The 13,517-nt window shown below is 40.8% G+C and overlaps 1 protein-coding gene across 1 annotated transcript in view; it reads left to right on the top strand.

Annotated features, from left to right (window-relative positions):
• ARG2 (arginase 2) overlaps window positions 1-13,517 on the top strand; it is a 36,881-nt gene that overhangs the window by 1,069 nt on the left and 22,295 nt on the right. Inside the window, exon 2 of the mRNA XM_081088132.1 lies at window positions 423-495. Coding sequence (XP_080944258.1) covers window positions 423-495 — 73 coding nt within the window. The remainder of the gene's footprint in view (window positions 1-422; window positions 496-13,517) is intronic.

Here is a 13,517-nt window from a genome sequence, read left to right as displayed (position 1 = left end):
AGTTTTCAATTGCACCCTATTGCGAGCAGCTGTGATGAACCTCAAGCAGTCCTGCTCTGTCCTGCCCAGGATCCTTTGTGGGGTGCGTTCATGCTGTAGGCACCACCCACGGGTTAGTCACTTAGCCTTCTCAGTTATCAGGTTGAGATACAGCACTGCGTGCTCAGCTAACCCTTATTTTATTGTTATAATTATTTTATTATTAGTTATTGTTGTTAATCTGTTATTGTGCCTAATTTATAAATTAAACTTTATCATAGGGTCCGGTACTGTCTGCGATTTCAGGCATCCACGGGGGTCTCTTGGAATACATTCCTTGCGGATACATCCCGTGTAGCATAGCAGATGTCTGTATTTTTGTGAACTATAGTTGTCTTCTCAGTCATCTCCCCTCGCATCTCATTGTGTAATTTGTGTGACAGAAAAGAAAAGGAGTGGAACATGGTCCTGCTGCTATCAGAGAAGCTGGCTTGATGAAAAGGCTCTCCAATTTGGGTAAGTGGGGGATCTGAGATGTCTGTGCAGGGAGGTAACAGACCGTTCAGTCTTCTCTCTCACATGCAGGGACTTGGGAAGTGTCTCTCGTCTGCTACTGGATTCCACCTGCAGTTTAAGATCTATCAGCGTCTTCAGGCAAAGTCTTGTTGCAATAAAAAGTGTGTGTGGAAGGCAAGGAGGTAGAGAGGCAGGGCGTGGAACAAGCCACTAATGACTGCAAAGTGGTGCTAAGAATGCTAGCTCCAACTCTAACTGTACAGTCAACCTTTCCCCCTAAAATTCTGACTTTCCTAACTCACTCATGAGGTGCTTATGACTCATCTGTCTGGCCAGTTTCCCTCTTTGAATCATCCATTTCTTCCTGAGGATTAATAGCTTTATACTACTATAAGCAGAGCCTTAGATTAGTGTTTTCCAAACTTTCCTGATTATGAAAATCACTTGGGCTATTTGTTAAAAATACTGATTCCTAGGCTCCTCCATGAAAGAGTCCGGTTTATTGGCACTGAGGTAGAACCCAAACAAGTGCTTTTCACAAACACCCCAGGTAATCAAAAGTAAAGTTGCATTCTTATATGGCACTCAAAATTTACAGGAGCAGAAGTCAATGGAACTCAGCGATAAATGCCATTTATGTAGTAATGGAGAACCCTTTTTTTAGTAATAGGACATCAAATTCCATTACCTTTATGGTAGGAAGATTCTTCCTTATAGCCAACCCAAGTGTTTCCAGTGGATGTTAGGGGCCATTTTCTCCATTCACATTAGGACCATTCATATATCTGTGAGTGTAAAAGGCATGGCAGCAGGAAGCTATAGATCCTGGAGATAGTAATACAGAATCTAGGTGAGCATGTGCCCCGACTAGGAATCGAACCGTGACCTCCTGGTTCATAGGTCAACTCTCAACCACTGAGCCATGCTGGCTGGGCAATAGGGTCTCTTTCTTTTCTTTTAAATATATTTTATTGATTTCAGAGAGGAAGGGAGGGGGAGAGAGAGACAGAAACATCAATGATGAGAGAAAATCATCCATTGGCTGCCTCCTGCACACCCCACACTGGGGATGGAGCCTGCAACCCAGCACCCTTCAGTCCGCAGCCAACACTCTATCCAGTGGTTCTCAACCTTCTGGCCCTTTAAATACAGTTCCTCATGTTGTGGTGACCCCCAACCATAAAATTATTTTCGTTGCTACTTCATAACTGTAATGTTGCTACTGTTATGAATCGTAATGTAAATATCTGATATGCAGGATGGTCTTAGGCGACCCCTGTGAAAGGGTCATTCGACTGCCAAAGGGGTCGCGACCCACAGGTTGAGAACTGTTGGGCTAGAGCAATAGGGTTCCTTTCCTAATAATTTTATTTACTCTTCAAGTTCACCACCAAAGATGGAAGATAAATTGGTAAGATTTAGTGTTAATGTGTCACACATTACCTAATGGAGGAGGTTTTTATTCTCGCTTATAAATGAGGATACTGTCCCTTTATATCAGCTATACACATTCTGCCTTTTAAAAAAGTAATCTCAGGCAATCACTGTTTTTTAATACTGGATAGACCTGTGCAGCCCATCTGATAAACTGGGCCTGGCCTTGCTCGAATTGCCTGCTCATTGCTGGATTCTGCCTTGCGACTCTTGACAAGAATCCTTTTTCAGCCTCTCACACAGGAGACAGTATTCAGTGGAGGCTGCTGAACGAGGGGGAGGGGCACATTTGTAGCAGCCGCTCCTCAGCCTTACAGACCTCCTTTCCTGTCCCAGCTCATGGTATTTTTCCACTCCACCCTGGGGCAGCTGTTCTCCCTTAAATACCATAATGCTTCCTCTGTAAACTCTCAACCTAAAGTGATGGTGAAGCTTCGATTTATTTGGTTTTCCCTTTCATTAAAAAAAATATATTTTTAGTTTTATCATTTATATTCTTACCTTGTAGCTGATTGGTAGCCCAATTGGTAGCCAGACTGCTGGTGAGTGGTCAGAAATAGAATCTCACTGCATATTAATAAGATTGTGGCACTCAGCAGATTTCCAGCCTGGGGTTGGGCTAATCTCCAGGAACATGTTAGAGTAAAGTACAGAGAAGTTCCAAAGCTCTATTCAGAAATAGTACCAAAAAAACTCAAGCTCTTCGAGCACTTTCAAATAAGCAGTATGGGTGAGTTTCAAGGGAGAGAAGACCCACGGAGAGGTTAACATTCACAAATCCCTTTGTTCTTTGCCTTCTGCTCTGATGTCGCCGGGCTATCAATGTTGCCATGGCAATGGTTAAACTTCCTGTTTTCTGGAATGAATGTGTTTGACCTGGTGTGAGGCTTGGGAGGCACACTCAGTGGGTCCTCTCTCAAGTAACCACTTAATTTGAATATATAAAGAGAACCTGAGAGCCATGCAGAGGCGTAGTGCCTCTGCTCCTGATTCTGGTAGCGCTGCCAGCCATGGTCATTTGCCCCTTTTTCTTCAGAAGTAGAATGAGTGTGGGGGAAAATAGCTGTAAACTAAGGATAATAGTTTAAGGTCTCCCTCATTATAGTTATGGTAATTTGACCTCCCTGTGGTACTTAAAAGAGGTGACAGCCTCTGGCACAATTATCTAATGTGCCACTGTGACCAGGCCAAGAGTCCTGGAGTTCAGGAAGTCATTTGGGAGCTATCCTGACCTATTTGGGACATCTGTTCCCATTTATTTGTCCCAATTTAGGACATTTGTTCTTCTGTTCCATTTTAACTATGTTAATTCTTCCAATTCATGAACAGGAGATATATTTACACTAGAGGCCCGGTGCACAAAATTTGTGCACAGGTAGGGTCCCTATGCCTGGCCGACGATCAGGGCCCCAGCACCACCCATGTCCACTGCCACCCACCCCTGGTTCCCCATTCCCCGTAGGGTGATCAGCCTGCCAGCCGGGGGGAGGGATTAAGATGTTGGCCTGGTTGTAACCGGTTTGGTTCTGTGGATAGAGCGTCGGCCTGCGGACTGAAAGGTCCTAGGTTCGATTCCGGTCAAGGGCAGGTACCTTGGTTGCGGGCACATCCCCAGAAGGGGGTGTGCAGGAGGCAGCTGATTGATGTTTCTCTCTCATCGATGTTTCTAACTCTCTATCCCTCTCCCTTCCTCTCTGTAAAAAACAACAAAAATTAATAAAAAATATATATAAAAAAAAAGATGTTGGCCTGTAGGCCCCAATCAGGCGATTGGATCCTGCAGGCTGGGGGCAGCTCCTATGTTGAGTGTATGCCCCCTGGTGGTCAGTGCGTGTCATAGCCGACCAGTCGTTCCACTGTCTGGTCAATTTGCATATTACACTTTTATATATATAGATTTTTTTGTGTCTTCAATTGCTTTCAACAGTGTCTTACCGTTTTTAGTGACTAGGTCCTTCACTTCCTTCCTTTATTCCTAGGTAGTTTACCCTTTTTGTTGCTATTGCAAATAGGATTGTTTTTTTCATTTCTTTTTCCAATATTTCATTGTTAGTATATAGGAACCCAGAAGATTTTTGTATATTGATTTTGTATCTTGCAACTTTATTGTATTTGTTTATTGCTTCTAATCATCTTTTGGGTGGAGTCTTTAGGGTTTTCTCTATATAGAATCATGTCATCTGAAAATAGTGACAGTTTTACTTCTTCATTCCCAATTTGGATGCCCTTTATTTCTTTCTCTTGCCTAATTGCTCTGGCTAGGACTTCCCAGTACTATGTTGAATAACAGTGGCACAAGTGGGCATTCTTATCTTATTCCTGAGCTTAGAGGAAAAGCTTTCAGTTTTTCACTGTTGAGCATATTAGCTGAGGGTTTGTCATATATGGCCTTTATTATGCTCAGGTACTTTCCTTCTATACCCATTGTATTGAGTGTTTTAATTATAAGTGGGTGTTGTATCTTGTCAAATGCTTTTCCTACATCTATTGATGAGACCATGTGACTTTTATCTTTTATTTTGTTAATGTGTGTATTACATTAAGTGATTTGCATATGTTGAATCATCCTTGCATCCCTGGAATGAACCCCACTTAATCATGATGCATTATCTTTTTAATGTATTGTTGTATTTGATTTGCTAGTATTTTGTTGAAGATTTCTGCATCTATGTTCATCAGATATTGGCTTGTAATTTTCTTTTTTATGTGTTACCCTTGCCTGGTTTTGGTATCAGCATAATGTTGGCCTCACAAAATTAGGAAGTATCCCTCTTCTTCAATTTTTTTGAAGGAGTATATGACCAAAAGAACCTTGAGGGTAGAGGAAGTTTATTCTGCCCCCACAGTTGGCATCATGAATAGGATACCTCACCAGCTGGGCACTGCTTATGCTGAAGTGCCTGCAGTAGAAAGATCCTGGGACCTCTAGAATGAGCAGGCAAAGGTAAGAATTCTTGCTGAGGCACACTCCCAGTTCGCTATCTGCAGAATCTGGTCATGCACTCCTCCAAAATATTTATATTAGAAGGAGAAAATTTAGAGTCATATACCATCTAATTTGTCATATTTACTTTGGCTTTTATTTTTTTAATTGAATCTAAAGCTTCCTACTTTAAAATATAACTTGTCCCTCCAATAAACAATGACATCTCAGGCTGTGCTAGATACATCTTTCTAATACATTTTCCTTTTAATAGTTTTACATTTTGGTATCTGTCCTTTAATCACTAATGGTATGTGCTCCACACTTAACCAATAGGATAGGTCCTCCATAATTTGACCTTCATCTACCTCTTAGACTTATTTCCACCTACATTCCACCTTGTTTTCATTGCAGCTAGGGTACTTGACTGAGGTTCCACCACCAGAAGCACCTATCCTAAACTTTGGTTCAAATTTCAAGGCAGCAAATAACTCATTTTGTGATGGGTAATGATGGCAGCAATTGGTCAGTAGCCTCTGTCCATGCAAGCTGCCTTTCCCTAGTAGTGGAGGCATCAGCAGCATCTTCTCTGTGCCATCCTGCAATGTGACTGATGGGGCCAATATTTCTGGGCAGTGTGCCTTTAAACCAGATTAGGGCCCTTTAGGGCCCTAATTAAAGATTCTAGGAATTACAATAATTAAACAGATTGCTTTTCTGCTGGACTTAGCCAGAACAGGTTTCTGTTGCCTGAAGCTTAAAGATCCTGATTGCTGATAAGACAGTTTACAAATACCAATGAGAAACAAAATTTTGAGCCTTGCCTGGTTGATCAGTTGGTTAGAGCATTGTCCCGATTCACCAAGGTTTCAGGTTCTATCCCCACTTAGGGCACATACAAGAAGCAACCAATGAATGCATAAATAAGTGGAACAACAAATCGATCTCTCTCTCACTTTCTGTAAACACAAAAATAAAAACATCAATTAAAAAAATTTTTGGACTGGAATCCTCAAAGGTCTTTATTAATAAATTCTTGTTCCTTTGCTTGCTTTTTTCCTACTACTTTACACAATGTTCTTGAAAGTTAATATAACTCATTAGGTTACAGTTTCTTTGTCCTTTGATTTAGGACTATATTTTAGTCCCTGTGGATTTTAACAACTCTCTGTTCTCTTGGTGCTTTGATTTTTGAACCATCATGTTCCTTGCTATGACTTTTGAAAACAGCAGCCTAAAGTTTTAATTAAAGATATCTCCAAGTTCCAGGCCTACTTGTAGCAAACAGACCTACCATAATGTGTTACTGTGAATTATTTTAAATGTGTTATATCTTAAGTGTGGTGGTGATTACAGGACTGCATATATGCCGAAACTCCTTGAACTAAAAATGTGAATTAATATAAAGTATGTGTCAAAACTGTTTAAACATCCTTTCCAGGTTTAGGTTTCTTAGGAGCAGCTTTTAGTCACTAAAAACTATAACATGTTCATTCATTCACTAATTTGTATATTCAACAACTTGAGCCTACTAAGTTCTAGGTGCTGAGAATACAACAGTGAACAAAACAGAAATTCCTGTTCTAGAACTCTGTGGGTGTGGTTTGAAACAGACAAAAGTAAAATATATAGTATCTCAGATAATGATGAGTGCTAATGAGTAAATGAAAGCAAGGGACAGGAGGATAGCAAGTATGGGGACAGGGAAGCATTGTATATGTAGATAGGGAGGCCATACTGAGAAGGTGTCAGTGAACAGATTCCTGAGGTGAGGAAAGGAGCCATGTGCATATTTGGGAGAAAAGCATTTCAGGCAGAGGAAACAGTAAGTGCAAAGACCTGGGGTAGAAAGGTGCCTGGAGTGTCCAAGGAAGAAGCTGTTGCTGGGCTCTAGCCAGTGGATCCCATGTGGGCAGGGGAGGGCCTTCTATTGTTTTATTTTTGGTTTTCCAAGAAAAGCCTGAAGTCTGGATTTTTGTGGGAGATTTGAGTTGTTTTTAAAAAAATTGTGATATAGCCATACAATGGGTGAACCTTAAAAAAGCATTATTCTAAGTGAAAGAAGGCAGACACAAAGGCCACAGAGCCTGCTGGTGTGGCTCGATGGTTGAGTATTGACCAATGAACCAGAAGGTCATGATTCAATTCTCTGTCAGGGCACAGGCCTGGGTTGTGGGCTCGATCCCCTGTAGGGGGCGTGCAAGAGGCAGCCGATTGATTTTTCTCTCTCCCTCTCGCTCTAAAATCAATAAAAAAACATTTTTTAAAGAAAAGTATTGTGTATTAAAAGATACCTCATATTGCCCTGACCGGTTTGGCTCAGTGGATAGAGAGTCGGCCTGCGGACTGAAGAGTCCCAGGTTCGATTCCAGTCAAGGGCATGTACCTTGGTTGTGGGCACATCCCCAGTAGAGGGTGTGCAGGAGGCAGCTGATCAATGTTTCTCTCTCATCGATGTTTCTAACTCTCTTTCCCTCTCCCTTCCTCTCTGTAAAAAATCAATAAAATATATTTAAAAAAAATAAAGATACCTCATATTATATGATTCCATTGTATGAAATGTCTAAAAATAGGCAAATCCATAGAAACAGAAAGTAGATTAGTGGTTTCCAAGTGCTGGGGGTGGGGGTGGGGTAGGGGAGGAAGTGGGGAGTGACTGCTCATGGGAACTGGTTTCTGTTGGAGTGTGATGAAGCTCTTCTGGAATTGGTAATTTGCTCATGCCTTAGCAAAGGCCTCCATCACTGATGATGTGCCTGAATATAGGAAAATCTGTTATTAAATTTCAATATAACTATATATTTCCTGCTTATATGAGCAGCAAATGGTTTAACTTACATATTTTTATTTCAAAGTTGTTCCATATCTAACATTTACCATGTTCTAGACAATGTACTAGGCTCTTGCTATTATGTCATTCTTAATCGGTTAAAAGCAAGTTAATGATACCCATTAGGATAGCTAGTGTAAAAAAACAAACAAACGTGTTGGTAAGAATATGAAGATATTGGAACCTCTCTGTCCTATGTAAAATGATATAGGCACTATGGAAAACAGTATGGTGGTTCCTCAAAAAATGAAAAGTAGGATCCAGCAGTTTCACTCCGAGCATACTGGTATATTCAAACGTTGAAAGTAACATCTCAAAGTGATATCTGTACACCCATGTTCATAACAGCTTATCCGTAATAACCAAAGGGTGGATGCAACCCACGTGTCTATTGATGATGAATGGATGAGCAAAATGTGGTTAACACATACAATGGAATATTATTCAGTCTTAAAAGGGAAGGAAATTCTGATATGTGCTATAGAATAGGTGAACTTTGAAAACATTGTGCTAAATTAAATACACCACTCTCAAAAAGACAAATACATGTTGGATGAGTCCACTTATGAGGTACCTAGAATAGTCAAATTCATAGAGACAGAAAGTAGAATGGTGATTGCCAGGACTAGCGAGAGAGGGAATGGAGAGATATTGTTTAATGGGTACAAAATTTCAGTTTTGCAAGATGAAAAGAGTTCTGGAAATAGATGGTGTTATACTCACAGAACAATGATGAATGTGCTTAATACCGCTTAAAAATAGTGTAAGATGGTTATTTTATGTGTATTTTACCACAACTTAAAATACATATAAAAAGGAACACTTAAAAGTAAATTAGAATAGAAATGTATGAAGGACAAGGAAGGTCACCTGAGGTTGTAGCTTCTTCTCATAGGGACATGACAATGTGGTAGTTGCAATTGCACATGATAATCGGAGCCCAAAATAGAGGTTTAAGAAAAATAGTTCATTTCACTCTCCAGTGAACAGAGTTTAGAGAGAAGTCCGGAGCTGGTTTAGCAGCTCTGTTCCTGGAAGTTCAGACCTCGATTCTTATCATGCTGCGCTAGCAGCGGGCCTGGGTCTAATGGTCCAAGATGGCTATGGCCTCAGTTCTGGCAGCAGGATGGAAGAATGAACAAAGAAGCAAGCAAAGGGAGAACTTGTGCTTTCCCTTTGGAATGTTCCCAAGAAGTTGCTGCAGGACACTTCTGCTTATCCTGTTGACCCCAATGGGTCACATGGCCACACCCAGTTACAGAAGGTGGTGGTGAGCCCTAGCCGGCGTGGCTCAGTGGATAGAGTGTTGGCCTGTGGACTGAAGGGTCGTAGGTTTGATTCCGGTCATTATGAACACTCTTCAGGTTCATAATGAATCCTGCCTGGGTTGCGGGCTCGATCCCCAGTTGGGGGTGAGCAGGAGGCAGCCAATCAATGATTCTCTCTCATCATTGATGTTTCTCTCTCTCTCCCGCTCCCTTCCTCTCTGAAATAAATAATATATTTTTTTAAAAAAGAATGTGGTGGTGAATTTAGTCTCTCTTCTAAAAAGTCATGCTCCCAAGTAAAACTCCTGTCTCTGCAGAAGGGAAGAATAGATATTGCACAAGCATCGCTTAGCCACATCATCTCCCTGTGCTCTGGATCCCTTACCCTCCTGTGTTCTGAGGGTCCTTGTTCCTGCTGTTATCCCTTCTCTCCCCTTGTTTCTCAACTTCTCTCCATTCACCTGTCCCTGCGGTAATTAATCTTATCTACCTCCCCCCCCCCAAACCCCCGCCCTTGACCATATGTAGCCTTCTAGCTGTTGTGCAGTTTTGTGCTCTTCAGAGCCACCATCCTGGCTTCCCCAATGCCCTTTCACACTGGCTATAATCTGGTGTCCCGGGCCATCATTGCAATGAAACTGGTTTTGCTGAGGTTGGAGGCCAGCTACATTCCACTCACCTTATTTGAAACGGACACCACTCTCTTCTGGTTTTAACTCTTCAGGTTCCTTTGCCAGATCTGCTTCCTATCCCTTACATGTTGCTGTTCCTCAGAGTTCTGTCCTTGATCCTCTTGCTTTATGCTATGCCGGTTAACACTGTCCATTTCCGTGGCTTTCCTATCACCTGAATGCTGACGTCCAAAGCTTTGCCTCCAACACTTGTTTCCGCTCCCAGCTCCATACCTGCATGCCAGCTGGCTTCCATGGATCTTCTCTTTTTATTATGGAAGTGTTCCAAAATAACAATAGTAGAGATGGTAGCATAATGAATTTAATACATATGTCACCCAACATCAATCATCAGTACACAGGAATGTTTTTCACTCTACCTCCATACCTTTTGAAGCAAATCACAAACATCATATTGTTTCATCTGCAAATATTTCATTATCTCCAAAATACAAGAATTCTTTAAAACTTATCCACAATACCTTTACCTTACCTAAAATGAGTTAATATCAAATACCCAGTGTTGGGGAAATAAAAGTTTTTAAAAACCTCCCCAACTGAGAAAACCCCTCCAAGAAGTAGAGAAAGAAAACTGGTAATTATTGAATAAGCAGTAAATCAGGCAATCTGCTAAAAGATTACAAAAATAAAGAAATCTCACTCATTTATATAGCCAAGAAGGTGCAAGACATTAGATGTTTTCAAGATAAATGAGAACTAGGTCTTCAGTAAGAGAACTTGATAGTACCTTTTGTCACATATAGTGCATTCTAACTTAAAGAAATTGGAGTGGCCACCTGTGTTAGTTGATTCCATTTATCTGAAGGGTAAACAGACTTTTCATCTTAACAGGGGAGGCAGTTTTGCATATTGGAGCAAGGCACCCTCCACCTTTTAGGTGTGGTAAAGGTATTGTGGATAACTTTTAAAGAATTCTTATGTTTTGTGCCCACAGAAGTTAGCCTATCATTCTCCCATAGGAACTGGGAAAAGAGGGCTAGATGTTTGCATTTCAAAAAGATGGTTCCCAGATCCTTGAGGAAACATTCTTGGGTTGTGAGACTGGCACGGGCTCCTTTAGTCATTATAAAGATTTATATACATTTGAAAAGGACAGAAAGAGAAATTTTGAAACAAAGTGGGGAGGGGGGAGGAGTATTCCCTTATTTTCAACAGGGACAAGTAAGTCTTACACCTTTTAACAGTCACCCTACCTCATTAACTTATATTTTTAATGTCTATTTTTACAGTTTGAGTAGGGATGCAAAGAACTTCTATATTGATTGCTATCTCTTAAGTCCCTTATAGGTCCCTCCTCTGTTATGTCCTTCTTCCTTGCAGCTTAATGTAGAAGAAACTAGGTCATGTGTCTGCAGAATCTCTCAGTTTGGATTTTGCAGATCACATCCTCATGTCAACCTATGACTTGTTCTTTTGTCCTCTGTATTTCCTGTAAATTGTATTTGGATATAGATCCTTGGTCAGATTTAGGTTTAATTCCCTACCCCCCCCCCCCCCCCCCGGCAATTCTGCTTCATGGTTAGCAGTATACACTTCCACCAGAAATGATGTTATCAGCCATTAAATATTGCCTAGAATAGAAAGATTGAAGCATTAAGTACTGCCTAGGATAGAGACATAGAAACATTTCAATGAGAGAGGAACATCAATTGGCTGCCTGCTGCACGCACCCCTACTGGTGATCAAGCCCACAACCCAGGCTGTGCCCCATCCGACAGGGCCTGGTTCACGGGTCCATGCTCAGCCAGGCTACAGTTTCTTATTACAGGACTGGAGGCCCCGTGCACGATCAGGGCCAGGGAGGGACTGCAGGAAGGCTCCAGGTGTGTCCAGCCCATCTTGCCCAGTCCTAATCAGCTGGACCCCAGCAGCAAGCCAACCTACCGGTCAGAGCATCTGCCCCTTGGTGGTCAGTGTGCATCATAGCAACTGGTCAAACGGTTGAACGAATGGTCAGACACTTAGCATATTAGGCTTTTATTATTACAGGATAGTTCAGTTTTTGTGCTTTCTTGAGGGTGGTCATGCCTGCAAGGGGTCTAAAAAAAAGGATTACTCTGGCATTTAAGGTGTGTTAACCTAGAAGCACAGAAACAATGGACAGAGTTTGCTTAAGGAATAGATATACTGAAGAAGTTATATGTTTAAGACGTGGCTACCCACCATGACATGCCCATAGAGTAATGTATGCTCAGATCACCCCGTGAGGTTATTTTTAGTCACTAGACCTGTTGGATTTATTAGAGTCTCGATTTCATTCACATTTCATTCACAAGAACAATGGACAGGACTTGCTTAAAGCGAAGATAAAAATTTTATAGGCTTGGGGTGTGACTACCCACCATGATCTTCCCAGCTAAGAATTTATGATCAGGTTACCCTAGCAACTGATCATACTCACTACAGAATCCCTTTTTCATCCACAATTCCTCCTTTTGGTCATAAATCAATCCAAAGGATGCATCAATGACCAACCTTTTAGAGAGTGTGGTTTCACAGTGGTAGGAAGGCTCATTCCTAGGAAGTCTCAATTTTGAAATCATCTTGTCAAATTTTTCCAAAAAAGAAGGGCATGTATATGGAAGGCAGTCATGTCTCATGGCCATCATTGCACAAACACTCTAGATCAGGGGTGGGCAAACTTTTTGACTCGAGGGCCACAATGGGTTCTTAAACTGGACTCAGAAGAAGGAGCTGCGGCTGTGTTTCCCGACGTTGCCATGTTAACACTGCTGCTGGTGAAGGAGCGGAGGGGAGAGCAAGAGAACCCTCCGCTCTTTGGGCTCCGCGGGCCGGATAGAACAAACAGCCAAACGGGCCGGATCCGGCCCGCGGGCCGTAGTTTGCCCACGGCTGCGCTAGATCATTTCTATCCTGTGAACTATTATGATCTGGATTTTGTCACCCTTCTCATTTTTCTGTATTTTGCATCTAGTTCTAGTACAACGGTTCTCAACCTGTGGGTCGCGACCCCTTTGGGGGTCAAACGACCCTTTCACAGGGGTCGCCTAAGACCATCGGAAAACACATAATTACATATTGTTTTTGTGATTAATCACTATGCTTTAATTATGTTCAATTTGTAACAATGAAATTGGGGGTCACCACAACATGAGGAACTGTATTAAAGGGTCATGGCATTAGGAAGGTTGAGAACTACTGATCCAGTATAATATTTACATAAGCCCTAAAAGGAGAATTAAAAGTTATTAATCATTAACAATTGGAATATAAAGAAAAGCTCTCAAAGAACAAGTAGTGTATAACTATTATTATGACTAATATTATTAGCAGACCGGTAAGATAATCAAATAATTGGTTATTCCTACATATATTGATATTTTAACCTTTAAAACCTCAATTTCTAATGAAAACTAAGAAGCAATTAGCATTCTTTAACTTGGCCACTTTATGAAGACACTTTATAACCCCTGGAAACATATTTCATAGATGTCAACACATGAATTATTAACATGGACTTATTTTTTTAAAACTTGGTTAAAAATATTTAATATCAATAACTCAAAAGATATGTCTGTTCTCCTTAAACCAACAAATTTAAACTAACTTTTAAAGGATTAACTTTAGATTACATGAACTTGAAAAGCATTTGAGTTTTTATATTTCTGAGAATTTTAGAATACCTAATCCTTACAACCACTTGCCTTCAAACCAGTTAATTTTAATTTATTAAATTAATTTTAACAATACCACCCAGAGGTAGAAAAATTATCTCACATTTACAACATACATACATAGACATTACATAGACATAAACAGAGACCTTAGCCTTAAGGAAAAACACACTAGTTTATAAAAATTTGGATCCAAATTTTGTTTTGGGAGTTGGGATAAGAACTTACAAAAAACAAAAA

The sequence above is a fragment of the Myotis nattereri genome (genome assembly GCF_964212035.1).
Source record: "Myotis nattereri genome assembly, chromosome: 1".
In the NCBI taxonomy this organism is placed as follows: Eukaryota; Metazoa; Chordata; class Mammalia; order Chiroptera; family Vespertilionidae; genus Myotis; species Myotis nattereri.
This window is presented reverse-complemented; position numbering and strand designations above follow the sequence as displayed.